This window comes from Neoarius graeffei, chromosome 8 (assembly GCF_027579695.1).
Source record: "Neoarius graeffei isolate fNeoGra1 chromosome 8, fNeoGra1.pri, whole genome shotgun sequence".
NCBI classification, from domain to species: domain Eukaryota; kingdom Metazoa; phylum Chordata; class Actinopteri; order Siluriformes; family Ariidae; genus Neoarius; species Neoarius graeffei.
In genome coordinates, this window is record NC_083576.1 from 14,621,218 (window position 1) to 14,643,468 (window position 22,251).

The following is a 22,251-nucleotide window of genomic DNA, read 5'->3' on the forward strand; positions in this document are numbered from 1 at the left end:
AAGAAAGACAGCATAGATGTTTTTTCCTCCCTATAAGTGGGGGGGACCGAACGAAGTGAATTTAAATCTGGGTGGTGTTGTAACTTTTTTTGAGAGACCCGCCGCCTACTTCAGCGTAGAATAGTGACGTTTGTGGCTTGTTGATGACGTGTAAGTCGGATGAATGCGACCTGGCGGTTCAGACTGAAGTCGCATATGAAAAGATCGGATAGGAATCGGAATTAGGACCACATATCCAAACGGCCTGGGTCGGATTTGAAAAAATCGGATCTGTGTCGTTCATATTGTCAATAAAAGATCGGATACAGGTCACATATGGGCGAAAAGATCGGATTTGAGTCACTTCAGCCTGCAGTGTGAACGTAGCCAAAGAGAGTTGGCACCAGATTGATGAAGAATACTGTTTGTCACTCAAGTCCATGCCTAAGAGACTGCAAGCCGTTATAAAAGCCAGAGGTGGTGCAACTAAGTACTAGTGATGTGTTTTTGAATGTTCTTTTGTTTGTCTGTTTTTCATGATTCCATATTTTTTTCCTCAGAATTGAGTGATTCCATATTTTTTTTTCCCTGTGCTTGGTCTATAAAAGTAACATTTACTGACTTCCACAATGCTTTTTCTTCATTTCTTTTAGTGTTCCTGAAGGCCAAGAAGGTGCACTTTGGAATGACTTTATTATTGTATCATATTTGTGATCTGAGTTTGTTCTACAGAATAAAACGTGTGAATGAGTGCTCATTCAAGACTGGTGATTCCATACTTTTTGCCAGGGGTTGTATTTACTACTCTTTTATAGTATTATTTTTTCAAGTAGAAACATATAATTTCATTATTTTTGCTGGCATCTTTCCTTGAAAACGTTTTTTTTTTCATGTGTTGAAGACTTTTGCACAGTACTCTCTCTTTCTCTCTCTATATAAAACCTTTAACAAGTTTGACCAAGGCTAAATGTATTCAAATATGAATTAAAAATCAGCTTGGATATCCATTTAAATCAGTAACAAGACTGCCACCTGGGACGAGCTCTCTGTTTTCCTCTGTAATCATTCATTTGTTCATCTTCAGTAATCTTTTTATCCTGGAAAATGTCCCTGTGGTTCCAGAGTTTATCCCGGGAACACTGGGTGTGAGGTGGAAATGCATACCAGATGGGACACCAATTAATCACAGGGCACTTCTCTGTAATGAAAGTTTCTAATCTGGTCTTGATGACTGGAACATTTTGTGCTCTCACTTCACTTTACTTCTCGCATTGTATTTTGGCTGTAAGTGGTTAAGTGGACTAAACTCGACTCAGGTGTTGGCAGTAATGTGTCTGAGAATGAGTCACGCAATTTCCCTCTCGGCGTGAACCTCGGAGATGATCTGGACCATGTATTTTCTGTGGTTAAAGGGTCACTGCTTGAGCACAGAACTGGAAAATCGGCGCGGTCACATCCGCACTGACGCAGCGATTTGAGATGTCTCAGTGGAATTCAAGTGGCTCCTGAAGTACCATGGTTAAAAATAATTAATAAGCATGTCAAACGCATAGCACAGTGGTGCAGCAGTAAGTGTTGGTGTCTGGAGTTGTGCATGATTTCCCAATCCCTATGTGGATTTCCTGTGGGTTCTCCAGTTTCCTCCTGCCACCCAAAAACGTGTTCATGTGCATGATGGACTCTAATATATCCACTTCTTCTCGCCCAGTCTTTCTCCAGGGATTGGCTCTGGATCCATCGTAAGATGAATAAATTAATCATTTCAAATGCATAAGTAAGTACTAACAAAGACTTAGGAATATAGCAACATATGTATTGTCACTAAAAAGTATTGGCTATAATAACTGTTTGTAATTTGAAACCACTCCATTCCTTCTGCGATTCCAGAAAGCTAGGAGGCTGGTACAACTGGGTGATGGATATTATAAGCATTGCCTTATGTTCCTGCTCTTCCTACAGTGTTGTTACTTACCATAACAAGGATCTGAATTTAACTTCAGCTTTTAATTTACTTTGTTACTTTTGTTCCTCCTATCATATTTGTAAATGACTTTGGACTAGGGATGGCGAAAACTAAAAAAAAATCTTGACCGACCACCGAGCCTCATTAGCCGGTTAAAGTCGGTTAACCTATGAGTTTAAAATTCTAGAATTGGAATTATTACAGGGATGTAAACGGCGCGCCTTTTGGCGGATGCCGCCCTCTCCACGGCTGAATCGCGCAGATCCGACCTTCCTTTCCCAAGGGGGGGGCGTTGGAGTGTCCGACCGCAAATTCTGCATATAAGCAAATGCCGCCACAGTCCACGAAACACAGGAAGTACAAGCACGAGAAGAAAACAGCAAATCAGAAAGCCGCGCATGCCCGCGCCGAAGCCTCGCAAAATTTAATGTGCCCAGCTTCCGCGCAAACACGCGCAGCCCCCCGATCCACTGCCTTCCTCCCACACCCCCCACGCCTCATGGACTGCAACGGCACCCGCCTATTTAGTAATTTTAATACAGAATCTACCTTGAAATTACATTCAGACACTCCAACGCCCCCCCCCCCCCCCCCCCCCCCCCCAAAAAAAAACGGATCGGCGCGATTCAAAAAAAAAAAGTTGGCATCTGCGCCTTTAGTTTGTGTGGAGAGATCTGATCTGCAATAACATGAATTGTTGGCTACAGACCGAAACATACTTTCAGAATGCGCTGGCCAAGGCAGGACTAAACTCGATGTGCCTTCTAATAATAATTAAAAAAAAAAAAAAAACAGAATAGTAATTTGTAAGCTAAAAAGCCTGTGTCTACACTTTTGCAGAGTGGCAGCGGGAGGGCGGGACATGACTGAATGGGTGTTTCTGATTTGTCAGCTGTCTTTAACTGGGGCGGGACATGACTGAATGGGTGTTTCTGATTTGTCAGCTGTCGTCCTTACACCGCATGGCATGCCCCAAGCGTTTACAACATGGAATTCCAAGTCCTCCGCTCCAAAATTGGCAGCTTCAAAACGATTGATTTTTTTTTTAACCGACAACCAAAAAAAAATTAACCGGTTGACGTTGATTCGGTCAACCACCGGTCAAACGGTCATCGGTTAACATCCCTACTTTGGACTCCTATATGGAGGGTCGGTCATATCAGCTGACATGGAGGGGATACGCATCTGCTCCATGCAGATTCTCCACTCCACTGGTGTCCCACAAGGCTCATTACTTGGTCCACTTCTGTTCTCTCTAAACTCGATCTCTTGATGAGGTCATATCCTCCCATGGGGTTTGATACCACTGCTATGCGGATGACGCTCGGCTCATCCTCTTCTTCCCTCCCTCAGACACTGGCTTGCGTTTCCGCCCAGATCTCAGCATGTCTGGCAGACATCTCAGCCTGGATGGCAGCTCATCAGCTGAAACTTAATCCCAGCAAAACTGAACTGCTCTTCATACTGGGTGATTCATCACTGTCAGGACAACTCTCAGATCTCGCCTTCAGTCACTGCATGGAACCTTGGGGTAACCATGGATGATTAATTGTCCTTTTTCCGTTCACATTACTAGTCACACTTGTGCCGAAATTTGTCCATATCTATCCACTCAGGGACTTGTTCAGTCCCTTGTCATTTTGAGACTTGGCTACTGTAACTCACTCGCTCCTCACAGCCTCTGAGTGACATTCGGCTTCTGCAAGCGATGAAGAATGCATCATTTTCAGAACTGGTTTTCATTTCCATGACTTGTTTTCAACCTCCCTCCACTTGCTATGCTCCCTCCGCTGGCTTCCTGTAGCTACCTGCATCAGATGCAGAGCCAAAAATGGACCAGCACCCACTTATCTCAAAGCACTTATCACACCCTGCACTGCACTGCATTATGCTCTCTCTGATCCTCTGGCACTGCTCGACTGGTCCCACAATCTCAGAGTACAAAGAAGGCATGCATCGAGGATCTTGTGTTCTGGCAGCTAGGTGGTGGAATGAACTTCCCCATGACGTCCAAACAGCAGAGTCATTGGCAGCGCTTCAAGCGACCTCTAAAGCCTTGCCTCTTCCTGAAATATCTTTTAAAAATTAGCCCTTTACTTTAAAAGTGTGAGCTTTTCTAACTATATTACCTTCCAGAGCGAAGTTTTTAGATTAATGATATTCTTCGTACATGATCGTGGGTCAGGATGTTTTTACTGATGTAGACTTCAAGGCGTTCTGTCAGTCAGTCTGGATAAAGGCGTCATTTGGTAGACATGCAGTAAATGTAACGTTTTCTTGGTACCTTGCAAGCAAAACCTCAAATATCAACGAATATTATGATGCATCAAATATTGTGATTTGGAATTTTTGCCATATTGCTCACCTTTACCAGTTAGATTTCTGCTAGTAAACTAGCACACTTGTGTCTCAATTTTCGTCATCAAATTCTCAATGACTTTTATTTAGAACGGTATCCAAACTATCAAATATGACAACATAATACAACAACTGTTGTATCACTTTTCAACACTGCAGCTACTTTACCCAGATAGCTAGCTTAGCTTGCAGGTTCTTGGGCTTAATGTTTCCTGAGCACAATGTCATCCTGAAATTCATGCGAATCTGTATCCACGGTCACACTGAGAAAACTGCGATTTAATGGCGCACAAAGGGCATATATGTCTGATTCTGAGGAGAGAACTGACATTATCCACTGCTGGGTGCCATTACTTTAGAATATAGATCCATAGACCGTGATATTTCTATGCTGTAAGGTGATACAGCCTTCATTGCCTGTGCTTTGAGTGATCAATGTCCTGCGACTAGAGATGCTGTACTTTTTGGAGAGGAGCAGCAAAGCATCATGGAAGTATGACTAGTGTAAATAGGACCGAGAGCTTGTTTAGCTATGCACAGTCTCGCTGCAGTGGATCTGACCCGCTCTTTCTTGGTTCACTGGGAAATGCACAATCTGCGTTCATGCAAACACAGCTGACATGCGGCTTGTTTGCAGTGAGTAGGTGAGGTCTGTTCCATAATTCAGTGACCTTTGTCCCTGTATGGGGCTCAGGATCTTGTCTCATCAGCACAAAATAGAATCCAGGAAGTGTCTCTGTGTGGAGACAGCGAGTGAGTGAGTGAGCACGTGTCTGAATGTATGGCTCTGCTTCTTTGTGTCTGCTCCCAGTGTAGCTCTTCTTTGTTCCTATCTTATGCTCTCACGCAGTTAATGAAATATTCCTTAATACCAATTTATATAGTTTTATATGATGGACAAGATGCATTAAATAACCAGATGTTAATTGCATCTTGATCGGAGTTGGGAAGGACAAGCGAAATACTCCCTCACTCGGATGGCCGGGCGCGAAGGCTGCGCCGCCTCCTCCCACTGGGACTGCTGGGTGCGAAGGATGCGAAGGCTGGGCCAGGACTGCCAGGCACCCAGGCCGTGCCTCCTGCCCCTGGGAATGCCAGGCGCGAAGGACGCGAAGGCCGCGCCTCCTGGCCCCGGGAGTGCCGGGCGCGAAGGCCGCGCCTCCTGGCCCCGGGAGTGCCGGGCGCGAAGGCCGCGCCTCCTGGCCCCGGGAGTGCCGGGCGCGAAGGCCGCGCCTCCTGGCCCCGGGAGTGCCGGGCGCGAAGGCCGCGCCTCCTGGCCCCGGGAGTGCCGGGCGCGAAGGCCGCGCCTCCTGGCCCCGGGAGTGCCGGGCGCGAAGGCCGCGCCTCCTGGCCCCGGGAGTGCCGGGCGCGAAGGCCGCGCCTCCTGCCCCCTGGGAGCTTCAGATTTGCTTCCTGGCATATTTGCCATTTCTGACTTGGACCTATGTTTTGCAGTAGACATTGTGCTTCAAGTTACCCCATTTTACTTCCGATTGGTTTTTGCTGAAACATAAGACATCTGATTCATCTATGATTGTAAGTTGAGCTGGAATGAGTTTACTGGAACACAACAATGTATCTATCCTGAACTAATGCTTACATCTCTCTCTCTCTCTCTCAGCCTGGCCTTTGGGACCCTCTATCCAGCCTATTCCTCCTATAAGGCAGTCAAGACGAAAAACGTCAAGGAGTATGTGAGTATTCCAGCATCTCATCTCCTGTTTGTTATCACCAGTGAATTTTCATTTTGTCCAACAGCATTTTGATAGTGATTAAAATTTTTATTCATTAAAGAATAACGCTTCATACTTTATTTATGGAATCTCTGTGCTGCAAGTTAGTTCCTGTTATGTTTTTTTGATGTATGATGCTCTATCTTCTTTTTTTTTTTTTCTACCACTTGAAGCTAATAAGACAAAAACAGCTTCTCACATTAATAAGAAACTGGAAAGTCCTTTTGTCTGGAAAATTTTCAGGTGGTATTTAATTTACTGACTGTTACAAAGTCCAGTGAAACTGAAGACTCCTTCCATAAATCACCATCTTCTTACAGAAAGCTTCATCATATCACTTAAACCTCAGTGATGTGTTTTTGTTAAAGAATGTATTAGAACAAACACGTTTTAATATAAACTTCTGATTTGAAATGTGGTCTGAACTGGTGTTCTAGAAAATTAATCAACATCCTCTGATTTAATCCGATTTAAGAATTCAGCAGTAGTGGTTTGATTTGGTGTAATAAATAAATAATAAAAAAGGGATAATTTTAAAAAATAAATTTGATATGAAAAGGGTAGCTGTTGAGGCTTTTATACTTCATGGTAAGGTTTCCTCTCTTGGGTTACCATGGAAACCTTTTGGTAACCCAGACACTGATGTCATTTCGTGGCATGGTCACCACTCCTCCATTCAAAGAGACCTTTTGGTGGATTCCAAGCGGCACAGCTGTCTAAAGTTTTGCCTTGAGAGAGACTGAGAGGGGAAAGGATAATTGGATCTGTTCTCAGACCATCCCTCCCTACCATTATCCCTCTGTTTATTAGTGTAGCCATTCATGGCGTCTCTTTGTTCACATGCTTTCCTCCAAGCCAGAGTCCTGTCAATGGAAGTTCAAAATGCTTGATTGTTACGTGATTCATGTAGACTTCTGAAGTTCCAGGAAGTTCTCGGTGGGCAATGTGAATACATAAATGCAGAGAGACAGAACTGCGATTTTTGGTAGTCAGTCAATAAATGCATTGATTTACAATATTTACACAGCACACTGCAGGGCTCGAAATTAACTTTTTTTCTTTGTGTCCCCCAGTGGTCCCGAATTCTGTGTTGTATTGTCCCGAATGGAAGCAATAGTGTCCCCATTTTTTTTTCCTCTCTGAAATAACCAGTGGTTAATATTATCATATGAAGTTACTATTATATTTGTAACTATGTGATTTTGAACCCTTTATATCATTTTTACAATAAGTCACAAAACACAAGTGACACATGTCCTATACATCATCTACTTCAAAATTAGTTATTGCATTTTCAGTTTATTAAACTTTGGTGATCTCACTGTATGAATAGATACCCGTTTATTTAAAGGGGCCAACTAGCTCATTCAGAAAATGTTTCAACTCACTACATCTGCAGTACACTTTAGTTGAAAATAAGACCCCTTTTATGTTCATTTCATCTACTTATACCTTGAATATCTGTTGGCATTTAAGGCCAACTTATAATTTTCACCATTACCGTTATCCATTTTTATGAACTTTCCGTTATCCATTTTTATGAACTTTCCGTTATCCATTATCGTTATCCATTTTATGAACTTTCGCTGCCGAAACGTGGGTGCAAATGTTAGCAACATCAACATAGTGCCAGGTCCGAGCCTAGTTGTGCTGCTGACTGACTAAACTTTCTGAACTAGAAAGACACCAAGAAAACTCACTTATTCTGTTGAACGGTATCTTCCGTCAATATCATCCACATCATTCCTGTTGTATTTTATAACGTGTCTAACAGTGTTCATTCAGTTATTCAGTTGCTAGCGTTGCCTGCAGACCAGGCGATGACACTTTGGATCCTGAAGGTCCCGGAGACGTTATGTCTGGGCTTTCAGTTTCTTCCCCGCGGTCGGTCTGCTTCAACCAGTTAAGCATTTTTGTTCTGGCAAGAGTCGGCGCAGCGTGTGCGGTAGCAATTCCATTCCAAGTCCATATAATGCGGACTCCGGCCGAAGATTCTAGAACAGAATGCGCTGCTCTGTAGCCTCCGGATGCAGGTGCATCGAAAGTGTAGCTACTATGTATTTTTCGCTGTTAACGTTTTAAAATTAAAATTGACAAATTAGGTGAATGTCTACGTATGGTTTACGGCTTTGTAAATAATATTAATGTAGAACTTTTTTTTTCTAGATCTATTTTTTTCCATTGTCCCGGAATTGTCCCAGATATGATAATTTTGTGTCCCGATGACATTTTTTATGGTCCCCGGGACATCGGGACACCGTTAGTTTCGAGCGCTGGCACACTGGCTCGTGTATGTATTTACATCAATGCAAAACCAAAAACGCTTTTTGGCTGAGGGGAGTGTAGGGCTAAAAAATACTTTTCATGCCTCTTCTTTCTCTCAAAAGTCATCTATTGGTCAGAAATATGACTATGAAAAACTTTTGCTTAGTGTGCAGAGCATGGATCTGATGCGAAATAGATACTTGGATACTCTAAATGACTGACTGACTGACTGACTGACTTAAATAATAATTTGTGTCCAAATATCCAGAACACGTGGCATTTCTGCAGCTCTACAGCTCTGTCATTTGGCTCAGTTTGTGCCTCCTCGTTCAGTTCGGCATCTATAAAAATAGCATATTTCATTCACTTTGTGCAACCGGGTTGAACCCCTTTCTCACTTGAATTGAACCATGCTCAAGTTTGGTTGGAATTGGACCATCCAAGACCACCTCGCTCAGACGCTTTTGTAGTCCATATGAGTGAGTATGATTGTTGCAGTATGTTCATACCTGCACAAATGAACCATACCAAGATGGAAAATGCACCAGGGTTCAATTCAAATGGATGAATTGCACGATATGAGCAGCCATGAAGTACGTCCTTGCTGTCCCTGGTGTATAGTATACACCGATCAGCCATAACATTAAACCCGCTGGCAGGTGACGTGAATAACGTTTCATTATCTCATTACAGTGGCAACTGTCAAGGGGTGGGATATATTAGGCAGCAAGAGAACAGTGAGTTCTTGAAGTTGATGTGTTGGAAGCAGGAAAAATGGGCAAGTGTCTTTGATAAGAGCCAAATTGTGATGGCTAGATGACTGGGTCTGAGCATCTCCAAAATGGCACATCTTGTGAGGTGTGTTTCCGGTATGCAGTGGTTAGTACCTACCAAAAGTGGTCCAAGGAAGGACAACTGGTGAACTGGCGACAGGGTTATGGGTGTTGAAGACTCACTGATTTGTATGGGGCACGAAGCCTAGCCCATATGGTCCAATCCCACAAAGAGCTACTGTAGCACAAACTGCTGAAAAAGTTCATGCTGACACCTTTCTGTTTTAGCCAGCAGTAACTTTTTCAGCAGTTTGTGCTACCGTACAGTAGCTCTTTGTGGGATTGGACCATATAGACTAGCCTTCGTGTCTCATGTGGGTCGGTGAGCCTTGGCCGCCCATAGCCCTGTCGCTGGTTCACCAGTTGTCCTTCCTTGGACCACTTTTGGTAGGCACTAGCCACTGCATACTGGGAACACCCCACAAGATGTGCCATTTTGGAGATGCTCAGACCCAGTCATCTAGCCATCACAATTTGGCCCTTGTCAAAGTCGCTCAGGTCCTTACACTTGCCCATTTGTCCTGCTTCCAACACATCAACTTCAAGAACTCACTGCTCTCCTGCTCCCTGATATATCCCACCCCTTGACAGGTGCCACTGATTTCTCATTACAACGTTGTTCACTTTACCTGTCAGTGGTCATAATGTTACGGCTAATCAGTATATGTCAAAACTTAAATGCAGCTCAACCACAAGTTGCCAGAGGTGTGTATGTGTCTGTTCATCAGGTCAAATGGATGATGTACTGGATAGTGTTTGCGCTCTTTACCACAGCAGAGACAATCACGGATATGGTTCTGTCCTGGTGAGTGGCCCACACGCACACAGCTGACGGAGAATTACATCTGTGATGATAAAAGATATGTTAGATATATTTTCTGTGTCACTAAGTGAATCTGCTTAGTTTAGTCTAAAATATCTCAAGGATGGTTAATGTTGTACGATGTAGCACACTTGTTTGTATGCCGTACAAGTCTGTGAAGTACGTATTTGATGTTTTGCTAGGTTTCCTTTTTATTTTGAGCTGAAGATTGCTTTTGTCATCTGGCTGCTGTCACCGTACACCAAAGGCTCCAGCGTCTTGTACCGCAAGTTTGTGCATCCCACGCTGTCCAACAAAGAAAAGGTCTCACTCCTCACACCATATCTGATCTATTAGCCATGCATGTACTCCGGTTGGTCACAACTGTGTGTGTTGTAGGAGATTGACGAGTATATCGCCCAGGCAAAGGACCGTAGCTATGAGACTATGATGCGCTTTGGAAAGAGGGGGCTGAATATCGCAGCCACAGCAGCAGTCACTGCAGCTGCCAAGGTGAGGAAGAGCACACTTGTGTGTTTTTATAGTTGTGTAAGAGTCCTGACACACCAAGATACCGGTCAACTGTTGGCCAAAGTAGAGCTAACCAACATGTAAGTGTGTGTAGTTGTGTAACAGTGTGTGTTGTGCAGGGTCAGGGTGTGTTGTCGGAGAAGCTGCGCAGTTTCAGTCTGCAGGATCTGACACTCATTCAGAACGAGGAGGAGCTGCTGGATGACGACACCCGCACTGCTGCTACACTGCCCCGTGCTAAAACACGTTCAGGTGCGCGCGCACACACTTTATCTTGTTACATTTTTAATATCACATGGATGAGGGATTGCAAGTTTCCAGAAGAATCAGTAAATAAATCAACAATAAAATTTAAATGTAAATCTTAACAGCGCTTTCATCTCGGCACAATATAATCCACAAAACCTTTACATACCGGTTCTCTTTTTTTTTTTTTTTTTTCAGTTTTCAAGTCTTTTTTTTTTGCTTTAAAGTTAGTCTGAGTTTAGGTGCTGGAGTTTTCAAAACCTCTTCAGAGTGGAGTGTGTAGTATAGATGTTTTACAGTGTGAGTAAGACCTGCTGATTCACCGAGTTGGGCTCAGCAAGGCAGCCATTGTCCGAACTCATTTGTCTTCATACTGCTGCTGATGTGACCAGCATGTGATTAGAAAGAAAGAGAGACAGACAAAAGGTTGAGCCGGTCATGTGCTCTGACTGGGTCGAGGGGGGGGAAGGATTGTGCTGTTGAAGTCAGTCTCGTTTCAAAGGTTTGTGTCCCAGATTAAACTGTGCTGTTTGCATTTCAACTAAGTCGTGCACTTGTAAGGTTTTAAACTTTGAGATCGTATAACCCCAAATCAGAAAAAGTTTGGATGGTATGGAAAATGCAAATTAAAAAAGAAAGCAGTGATTTTCTAAATTTACTTTGACTTGTATTTCATTGTAGACAGTTTGAACCCAAGATATTCTATGTTGCGTCTGGTCAACTTCATTTCATTTGTTAATATTAGTGCTGTCAAAAATGTCGCGTTATTAACGCGTTAACTTGACTCAATTTTAACGGCGATAATTTTTTTTATCGCGAGATTAACGCTCTGTGACATGATGTAGGTTTTTCATAAGCTTTTGAAACTGCCAGGAACTTGGAACAGAGACTTTGCTTAGAAAAACGATAGCAGCTAGACTGTAATGCCACGCCCCGCACAGCCAGAGTCCTCTGCCCTCCTCCCTCAAAGAACCAGCGCGGGCAGGGCGCGCTAGTAGAGATGGGATTTATGGCTCTTTGATGGGATCCGCATCTTTGTGATCCGTTCTTTGAAAAGAGCCGTTCAAAAGACTGGCTCATTTGGCTCTTTTTAAATATTTATTCAGTTTTAAGAAGACAGCGTCTAAAGAAGCCAGATCCCTCTGAACTGTAAACTCAATGCTATCCCAGAAATCCTTCCTGTAATATGCAAATTTGGCCGCCTCTGATTGGACAGCGCGACGCATCGACAGGCAGAAAGTGTAAAAGTACAAAATGTGTTAAGTGAGCTGAAACAGTAAAGATCAGATTCAATACAATATTTATCAACGAACAACTTAAACTTGATATAATAGTGTACTTTATATTATAATCAAGCATGTCAAGCCTACCGTCACTGTGTAACCTATCTCTCTGATAGACTAACTCAAGCAGTAGATTACTTCACTCATGGTTCTCTTGTTAGTCTCGGGACGAAGAGTCACGGTGCTCAGCTTAGGTTTCAGTTTGCAGTGGCTGTGTCAAGACGTGTTATGCTTTGCAATAAGAAAAACATTGGTACAAAACAAGCCCATTCACTTTTTTATGCTGATAAGAGAATTACAATGGTTTTTCGTGTGACAAAAATGTGCGATTAAATTGCGATTAATCGCGAGTTAACTATGACAGTCGCGACATTAATCGCGATTAAATATTTTAATCGCTTGACCGCACTAGTTAATATACATCCATTCCTGCGTTTGTTAATATACACATTCCAAAAAATTTTGGACGGGGGCAATTTAGGGTTAGTAATGAGGTAAAACAATTAAATAATTGTGATTTAAAAATGGGCGATTTGTAATTATGATTTGGTACAAGATAAGTATCCAGGAAAGCCCGAGTCTTTGAGGAGCAAAGACGGGCTGAGGATCTCCAGTTTGTCAGCAAATGTGTGAGGAAATTATTGAAGTGTTTAAAACAATGTTCCTCAAAAAAAGATGCACAGGGATTTGGATACGTCACCCTCTATGATGCATAATATCATCCAATGATGCAAGGGATCTGGAGGAATTTTGGCGTGTAAAGGTTAAGGGCGCAAGCCTAAGCTGAACACCCATGAACTCTGATCCCTCAGATGGTACTGCATCAAAAACAGTCATTCATCTATAGACCCTTTTCACGTGACGTCACGACAAACGCGGCCGCCATTTTGGACATGTACTACCAGTAGTTTACCACAGCCAACATTGAGGAACGGCAGCAAAGAAAGTTTTTACTTTCAGCAAGACTTCCATCATGCCACTATATTGTTGTGCACCTGGATGTAGTAACCATCAACAAGCAAGGCAAGGGTTATCATTTTATCGGATCCCGACGGAGAAGATGGATAGCGGCCATTAACAGGAAAGATTGGCAGCCCTCGGCATACCAACGCTTGTGTAGTGACCACTTTGTTGGAGGTAAGACGAATAAAATTAGCCAGAAAAGGCATTACATTGCTGTTAACATTCTGTGGCGGCGAGTGTGTAACCAAATAGGTTAAAATAACCCATTGTAACCTCTTTGTTCTTCTGTAGTAGCTACTGTTGACTAGCTAATGTCAACAACAGTAGCTAGTATGTTACTGTAGCAATGTTTACGTTCAGTCATTTGGGTGACTGTTAAAACCTTTCAGTCTCAAGTTTTTCCTTTACTATATTTACTAGTTTACTGTAATTATTATCCGGCAGCTATTTACACCGGATCCAGTGTAAATAGCTGCCAGAGCCAACGTCCGAGGTTCTGGAGCGCGCTCCGGCTTGCTCCCCCTCAAATTAAGCCAGGGCTTAATTTGAGGGGGAGCAAGCCGGAGCGTGCTCCGGAACCTCGGACGTTGGCTCCGGCAGCTATTTACCTGTACAGGGCTTAATTTGAGGGGGAGTAAGCTGGAGCGTGCTCCGGAACCTCGGACGTTGGCTCTGGCAGCTATTTACCTGTACAGGGCTTAATTTGAGGGGGAGCAAGCCGGAGCGCGCTCTGGAACCTCGGACGTTGGCTCCGGCAGCTATTTACACAGGATCCGGTGTAAATAGCTGCCGGAGCCAACGTCCGAGGTTCCGGAGCGCGCTCCGGCTTGCTCCCCCTCAAATTAAGCCCTGGCTTAATTTGAGGGGGAGCAAGCCGGAGCGCGCTCCAGAACCTCGGACGTTGGCTCTGGCAGCTATTTACCTGTACAGGGCTTAATTTGAGGGGGAGCAAGCCGGAGTGCGCTCCGGAACCTCGGACGTTGGCTCCGGCAGCTATTTACCTGTACAGGGCTTAATCTGAACGTAAACATTGCTACAGTAACATACTAGCTACTATGTTGTTGACATTAGCTAGTGCTAACAGCTAGCTGCTAGTACACTGCTACAACACAGACACCGACCCTAATAATACAGTTCTTGGTCATTGCCTGGTAACAGCAAATTTATAACGGGCCATGTCTCAACAGACTAAGAAGTTATTTCAATGACATTTAATAACATTTTGTTTATCCTGAGGACCGAAAGTAAATGAAAATGTGAACAAACCTTAGCTGTAATAAGATGGCGACGACCCGCTGATGTAGGCATGTTACCCAGCCTGACACAAAATATTTGTAGGCATCCAAACTCTTATACGCTTTCAGGTCAATACCTGTGTATGGCGATGGGTTTTTAACGACATAGGTATACAGATCATGTGGGCCGAAGTCAGGTAAAGACGAGGGCTTCGTGTACTTCCGTACGTCAGTGAACAATCCTGGTGGAAGCAGGTAAACGTCGTTCTCTAAGCCTGCTAACCTCAATTTTTGCAAATACCTCTCCCTCTGCTCGCCCTGTAAATGCCCTACGTCGCTGGATAGTGAAGGTGTTTTCTGCATCTCGCTCCTTTTTCTTTTATGTTTTTTGTTTGTCGCCTTCCTCGCATTTGAACCGAAGTCCACTACATGTCCAAAATGGTGGTCGCGTTTACGAAGGTCACGTGACTGAAAAGGGTCTATAGCTGATAGAACCACATGGGCTTGGGATGTGGTTTGGCAAACCTTTAAGCTCTGCATTGTGGAGTTGCATTCACAAATACCAGTTAAAACTTTACTGTGCAAAAAGGAAGCCTTTTGTTAACTGTGTCCAGAAGCGCCGTTGAATTCTCTGGGCTCGGAGGCATCTGGGATAGACCAGTGGAAACATGTATTGTTTCAGATGAATCTGTATTCAGGTCTGTTTTTGCTGTGGTGTTTTGAATGCAATACAAGTCAAATATTTACAAATCGTTGTTTTTCAGTTTTAATTTCAACATGCCATCTTAACGTTTTATGATTTGGGGTTGTATTTATGTGGTAATGAGATCAATGCCTGTGCAGCCTGCAGCACAAGGTGACAAGGCTGCATTCAGGAGTAGTTAATGTGACCCATTTCAATGGCCGTTTTGTGAAGCTGTTAGATTGGCGAGCTGAATGTCTGAACTCTGCAGAGAGGGGGACAAAAAGAGTTGCCTAAACTTCAGAATGAAACTTGTACACTGTAGTATGCTGTATGACGAGCTGCTTTTGGTGGGATTCTCGAGTCATGTGATTCATTTCTCTCTCAAGTTTTTACAGTGGCTGTGACTCAAAATGTCATACTTCTTGAGTGGGGGGAACTGGAGCAATAATGTCAGTCCAAAGCCCTATTTTTGGATTAGGAGTGTAATGTAAATATGGTAATGTTTGTGATCAGTTTTTGTTTTCCGTACCAACAGTGTTGTCGAGTCACTAAACCTCGAGTCCAAATCCAGTCTTGAGTCCCCAGTGTTCAAGTCCAAGTCATGAAAAAAAATTGGAGTCGAGTCCAAGAGCAAGACTCCAACCGCACCATTTGATGGTGGCTGTTGCAGCGCCATTAACATGCGTCATGTTCAGAAACAAACTAATGAACAGGCAAATGTGCATTCTCTTTGTCAGGGAGTGCGAAGTATTCTGTCAGAGATGGTTGGGAGACGGATGTAAGTACAGAAGATGTGTTTATTAATACAAGTGAAGACGGTAAACAATCCAGAACGGCAGGCAAAATCGTAAAACAGTGAAACGGGCAATAGGTCGAGCGAGGCACAAACAGGCTATTGTAAACTTGGCAGAATCACAGACAAGAAACAGGAACCCAAACAAGGAAATAAGGCTTGGTAACGTGTCAGTAACGCAACTCAATACTTTGCAAAGTAAGTGCGTTTTCACAGTTTATATATAGGCACGCTGATTGTGGCTTAATCCTGCGCAGGTGCGAGTTGTTTATGGCGTGAGCCTGAGAGTCTGTCTGATGCACGTGCCAAGGCGCACAGGTGTGACACTCTTGCACAAAATTTAATGTAGATCTAAATATCTTGTGCCAAATTATTTTGGCATGTTACAAAAAATAAAGAAAAAATCCGAGTCCTCGTCTTCAATTTACGAGTCCGAATGCAGTTAATGCACGAGTCCAAGTCCGAGTCATCAGTGCTCAAGTCCAAGGGCAAGTCACGAGTCCTTAAAATTAGGGCACGAGTTGGATACAAGTTCAAATCCTGGACTTGAGTACTACGATCCTGTGTACCAAGTATTAGGCCACCACAGCCAGTTATGAATTAATGAGCATTTGAGGAAAAAGAAGTGTATTAATTTGTCAGTTTGTTTAAGTAACATTCCTAAGACAATGAATAAAATGTCTCGGCTCCCTGAGACAGCACCAGCCTCGGTTCAGGCTGTTGCTGAGGCAACATTTCCCCCTGAAGGTCACTGCCGGGAGACACTCTCGCATTCCTTCTCTAACTTTCCGCGGTCGCCATTTTTACCCCCAGTGTGACAAGCGGCTGCGTGACCAGCGCCTTCATGGCTGCAGGAGCGGACGGCTGCTTGCTTGCGCTGGATTACCTCCTCCCCTCCCCCCCTCAAGTCCCGTGTTTAAAGTGTACTTGTGGTGTTGTGTGCTTATGTGCAAAGTTTTTTTAAATGTTCCCACACTGTACTCCTGACAGGAGCATAGTGTGTGTGTGTGGGGGGGGTGTTCTTTTTTTTTTTTTTTTTCCTGATCTCTCCTCATGTTGTGTTTCCTTTTTATCTTCATCCCTGTCTTCCTGTCCTGTCTACCCTATGTCAATTGTATGTTGTATATGTACGGACAGGTTGATGGCTAATTTCGCTGGTACATGTGACTAGCGACAATAAAGGGCATCATCAAAACTGAGCAAACTAACATATTATTTAATGGTTAGTTAACTGGTCTTTACATGCATAGTTACTGCCGGTGTTACCAACTTCACTGCTGATTTCCACATTTTAGTTCGGCTATGAAAGCCCTCCAAGGCCTCTGTGATTCTCAGTGAAGGTGTGGCCTCAGTGTCTATCAGTCCCAGTGAAGGAGGTGTGGCCTTGGGGCCTGTTAGTTCTAAGTGGAGTGGCCTTAGTGCCTCTTGTTTGTGCCTGTTAATCCTAGTAAAGGAGGCATGACTTGTGTGCCTGTAGGGCTTAGTAAACTGGGCATAGCTTCAGTACCTGCCAGTACATAAGGTGTGGCCTCAGTGCTTGTCAGTTTTAGTGAAAGTAGATGTGGCTTTCGGGCCTCTTAGTCCTAGTGAAAGAGGTGTGGCCATAGTGCCTGTAGGGATTACCAAAGGAGTGCCAGTCACTCCTAGTGAAGGTTGCAGGGCTGTATCTTTCTCACACATTAAAATCATATCCCATATTGAAGTAATGGATACACAAGGCTGCTGATATTTGAGGGAACTGGTTCAATTTATACCCTGTCCACACTAGGGATTTTGTACCGGTACGAAACTACTTTCGTACCGCAACACCTGTCCACACTAGCAACTATACCGGTACTGTAGCGGTATAACTGTATCGGTATGAAACCCACAAATATATGGGTTTCGTACCGGTACAGTATCGGCACTGTAGCATTTCGCTGTAGTGTGGACAGATGAAGCGGCTCTGTATCGATACAAATATAATGCGCATGCGCAAAGTCTCACACCTCAATCGATGTCTTCGCTGAATAAAATAGTGAAGAACGGAGATTCGTTTGTTTCTTTCTCAACTGCCTTGTGCGTTTTACAGTATACGATTCGACTGAATAAATGACCATCAGAAATACAGACTGTACATGGACAACAAAAAGCACACACACATGTTGTTTCATCCGCCATATATTCTCGGAAGGAAGTTACTCGGTAACCACGGAAACATTTCGCGCACGCACATTTCAACTACCGTGAAAGAAAACCGCAAACATTTCTTGCTAGTGTGGACAGATGCACTAAACTGTACCGGTATACTTTGTATCGATACAGTTATGGCCCTTTTCCACTACCCTTTTTCAGCTCACTTCAGCTCACTTCAGCCCGACACGGCTCGCGTTTCGACTACCAAAAACCAGCACGACTCAGCTCGTTTCAGCCCTGCTTAGCCCCTAAAACTCGCACCGTTTTGGAGTGGGGCTGAAGCGAGCCAAACCGTGCCGAGTGAGGCTGGGGGCGTGAGCAGACACTCCCCTGTGCACTGATTGGTGAGGAGGAGTGTCCTCACATGCCCACACATGCCCCGCGAGCACGCTGGGATCTGTAAACACCGCAAACCCGGAAGAAGAAGAATTACGAATTACGAGAATTTCTGAAGCCTTATGCGCCTCGCCTCATCTATACGCTCTTGCCAGTATCTGTTGGCGTTGTCAGTGACAACAAGCCACAGAACCAAGACCAGCAACACTAACGACTCCATGTCCTCCATGTTTATTGTTTACTATCCGGGTCGTGAGACTACCGCTTAAAAGCTCACTGATGTCACTGTTTGCGCTGCTTAACGACATCACCTGACGTCCACCCACTTTCGCTAACTCCACCCAATGTGTCCACCCACTTCCAGCCAGCACGGTTCAGCGCGGTTGTAGTCGAAATGCAACTCCAACAGCCCCGCTCAGCCCGACTCAGCACGGCACGGCTCAGCCCAACTCAGCCGCGTTTGTAGTGGAAAAGCGGCATTATACCACTTTCGTACCGGTATAAGTGTGAACACAGCTATAAACAACTCCTCAGTTAAACTCTGCGTCATTACATCGAGTCCATGTTGTGAACCTGTAGCACTGCACGGTTAATATTTAATAATGTATTTCTAGTACATAGAAAGATGTATAGTGCAATATAATGTAATTAGAACTGAGATGAAAGTGCAGAGTGAATGTTAGTAGAAGTCCGATGAGTGTGTTTTTGTTCTGCTCAGTACGGGCCACGTCTATACCGGCAGACAGCGAATCGCAGCTCAGTTCCCGGTCCGACGGTGACCAATCAGATAGCAGAATGGAGCACTCGGATGAGGACATTGCTGACAAAGTGCCCAAGCGAACGGCCAGCATGAGAGCAGCGAAGAAACCAGCCGCTGCAAAGACGGAGGTACAAATGAACAAACACATGAAAGCAAACCGACACACCCACACACACACAATGGTGGAAAACTGCGGTTGGGTTTTGTCTTTTGTCTTTATCAAATTGTAGAGTCACTGCTGCAGGGAGATCTGCCAACCAGCACTGTGCTCCTAGTTATAATGTACCCCCCCCCCCCCCCCCCCCCCTTCCTACTTCAATGAAGCATGTTGTATTAAACTGGCACATTTAAGATTGTGTGTGTGTTTAGTCATTCACACTTGTCCTCCTTTTCACCTTCTCATTCTCTTTCCTTTTGTAATGTTTATCCTCCAGACAGTTAAGACTGTGAAGAAGCAGCCAAAGAAAAAGAGCACCACCATGACCAGCAATAACGCCGAGACACCACCTTGATATCCCAGCCAAGGCCACATGTACACACCCACCTAATTATTGTAATATTTGTCATTAAACACTAATATATTTGGAGAAAGGGTGTGACACGCACGCACACACACATGCGCGCGCGCACACATACTGTCTCCTGTCTTACTCATAGTCATTGTTGCTTATTATAGAGAGCTTTTCAGCTTTTGTATTGGTTCCAAATGCTGTAATGTGTGTTTGAGTGTGTATGTGCGTGCGCAGAGATTTCTCACTACTCATAACATCCCTCTAAGTATCCTTACACACGTCATCCGTTTTCTCACAGCGCCCCTATGTTTTAGGACATTGTGTTTTCCTGTCACTGTTCCTTTTTTAAGCATGTAGGACACACCGCGTGGGACTTGCACGCAGAGAGGGGAAAAAAAAAAAACAATAGGGTGAGGGATGAACTTGTAGCCTATTGGCTTAGTTTTCGGAGATTCTTGCATGCAAGCGTAATAATGAGTCGATTGAAAGTAAGTGGTGGATTTCAGGGCTGCAAGCACAGTCTTGTCTTCACTCCATACCACAGAACACTAATTACCATCGGCTCTGAAAGATTTACGCTTGCGGGAGAGGTCCTGTTTCTCCAAAATCTCTTGCTGTTAATGAGGGCTTTGTTGGAACTGTTGCTGGAAATGGTCAGACTTCACTTCATGTCTGTGAACAAGACGGTTATTACAGCGAACACAAGAGCCACCTCGTTGGGTTTACATTACCATTATAGTAAGAATGGTGTGTGTGTGTGTGTGTAATTAAAATAAATATATATGGATGCTTATAATGGGTATGTAAAGTAGGGACACGCAATATGACAACAATGTCATGATGGATGTCTCAATCCACCATTTTCTATTTCTCAGTATTAACCGTATCTGAGGACATGGGTCCTCATTGCCCTATGTATCCAATTCAGCTCCTTCCAAGCTTCTGTTGCACGGGTTATCCACGTCATAAAATATGTTTGCAGCTCAGATCAGAAATAACATTAAATCTGATCCAGTATCGGATCGGATCCTGAGGCTCAGTGTGTCGATACTGATCGAATCACTTGAAGATTTCAGACGTCGTGATACGTCAGTGTTTGGTTTGCTGAGGAACAAATGGAACACAAGCAGGGAGACACCGACAGAGAGATGGAGACATACTGGCAGACAGAGACAGTGAGGGAGAGACGCATGAGATTTAGACAGAATCAAAAGAGACACAGACAAACAAGGAAGACACAAAGGGTGGACACTTCAATATCCAATCAACTACTCTGTGGAACAATAGAGTCGATCAGTACTACGCTTTCCTGAGAGTATGATGTGCATCACGGCATGGTTTATCATGTGCTCAAATCATTTCATTCACAGGACACTCAGCCTGTGTGTCGCGACAGCAGGTAAATACCGTCTCGCGTTCGAATCGCTGGTAAAAGCATGCGTTTACATATGAAAATCTGGCCTTTTTATCAGTTTTATTTCTTTTTAATGGGAGTATAAGCTTCACAGTATGCGATTCAATTCTGGGGAAATATTTAATCAGATGTCCAGTAGGACAGTTTACAGCATGCGGTGTTGGGTGTGATTGAAGTATGTGTGTGGTTTTTTTTTTTTTTAATTATTATTATTTAAAATTATATAATTGAATTAATAGAAACAGTGCTGCTGAATGCTACAGTAAGTAAAAGATCCAATCTGGAGACTAATCATTATGTCCTCCTCGTTATGGGCTTTTTTTTTTTTTTTCTTCTTCTTTTCTTTTCCCCCTAATAGTCTTGTAATATATTCCTAAAGTCACCCTTTGGCTGATTAGTGCTTAGGAGTAAAGTCTGTCTGCTGATATTTGTGTGCAGTCCAGCCCTTGACAGTGAGTTTCATTGCCTGCCTCTATTTTAAATGGCAACTAAATTTGCCACAGGCAGGATTCTGTCATGTCAGCTTGAGCACTGATGCCTAAATGTAGATGAGGATCCGTTTTGCCTGTTAGCAGATGGTGTAGATACTGATTTCAGATCAGTTGTTTTGTATCAGCCTCCAGCTGTGATGTCGGGATCGATTAGGGTTTGAGTCGAGTAACTGGGCCATGCAGTTTCTCCAGAGGACCAAGAGCAGGCGCCAAAGTTCTATTGAAACGGAGCGAGCAGAAAACTGCTGCAGCACTGAAAGTTATCAATTATAATAATTTCTTCCCCGTTATTAGCTGGTTTGACGTGCAACTCGGACTGTTTGGGATCAATCCAAACTTTTTTTTTTTAATGCTAAAACTCTAATAATTGTCCGCTTTCATCCACCTAATGTGAACGTATCGCTCGAATCAACAGCCAAGTTATTGTACATATTGATTACTTGGTGTGTGTTCATAATTTAAATCTGTACTGGAATTTATTTTACGGTTAAAGAGGCTGCAAAAAGTTTGCTCTAATGTATATTATTATTATTATTATTTTATGCATCTGAGGGCAGTTTAATATTAGCACCTCAGCTGGATACTACTGGGGGGGGGGGGGGATGTAAATATTGCAATACTTTTGACTGTACAGAATGAGCTTGCTTGCCTTACTCTAATAGTGTCGTTCCCCCCCCCCCCCCCCCCCTTGTTTTCATCATCTGATCATTTCTTGCTTTTATATTAGGAGAGGTGTTTTAAAAAAAAAAAAAGGATCTTGTGTGTATTGTAAATATTGATGGACTGTGTGGTTTTTAATTTGCATCCATTCTCTCTTCTTTGGTTAGCTGTAGATTGTTAGAAAAATGAGAGAAAATGTCAAGCGTGTAACGCATGGCTTCTCTGGATTTTCTT

General features: G+C 43.6%; 1 protein-coding gene across 1 annotated transcript in view; it reads left to right on the top strand.

The window, feature by feature from the left end:
• The window catches only part of reep2 (receptor accessory protein 2), a 41,616-nt gene extending 19,586 nt beyond the window's left edge, over positions 1-22,030 (top strand). The window contains exons 2-8 of the mRNA XM_060927348.1: positions 5,922-5,994; positions 9,860-9,936; positions 10,137-10,257; positions 10,333-10,446; positions 10,584-10,716; positions 18,899-19,068; positions 19,375-22,030. Coding sequence (XP_060783331.1) covers positions 5,922-5,994; positions 9,860-9,936; positions 10,137-10,257; positions 10,333-10,446; positions 10,584-10,716; positions 18,899-19,068; positions 19,375-19,452 — 766 coding nt within the window. The 3' untranslated portion in view covers positions 19,453-22,030. The remainder of the gene's footprint in view (positions 1-5,921; positions 5,995-9,859; positions 9,937-10,136; positions 10,258-10,332; positions 10,447-10,583; positions 10,717-18,898; positions 19,069-19,374) is intronic.
• Positions 22,031-22,251: the final 221 nt, after the last annotated feature.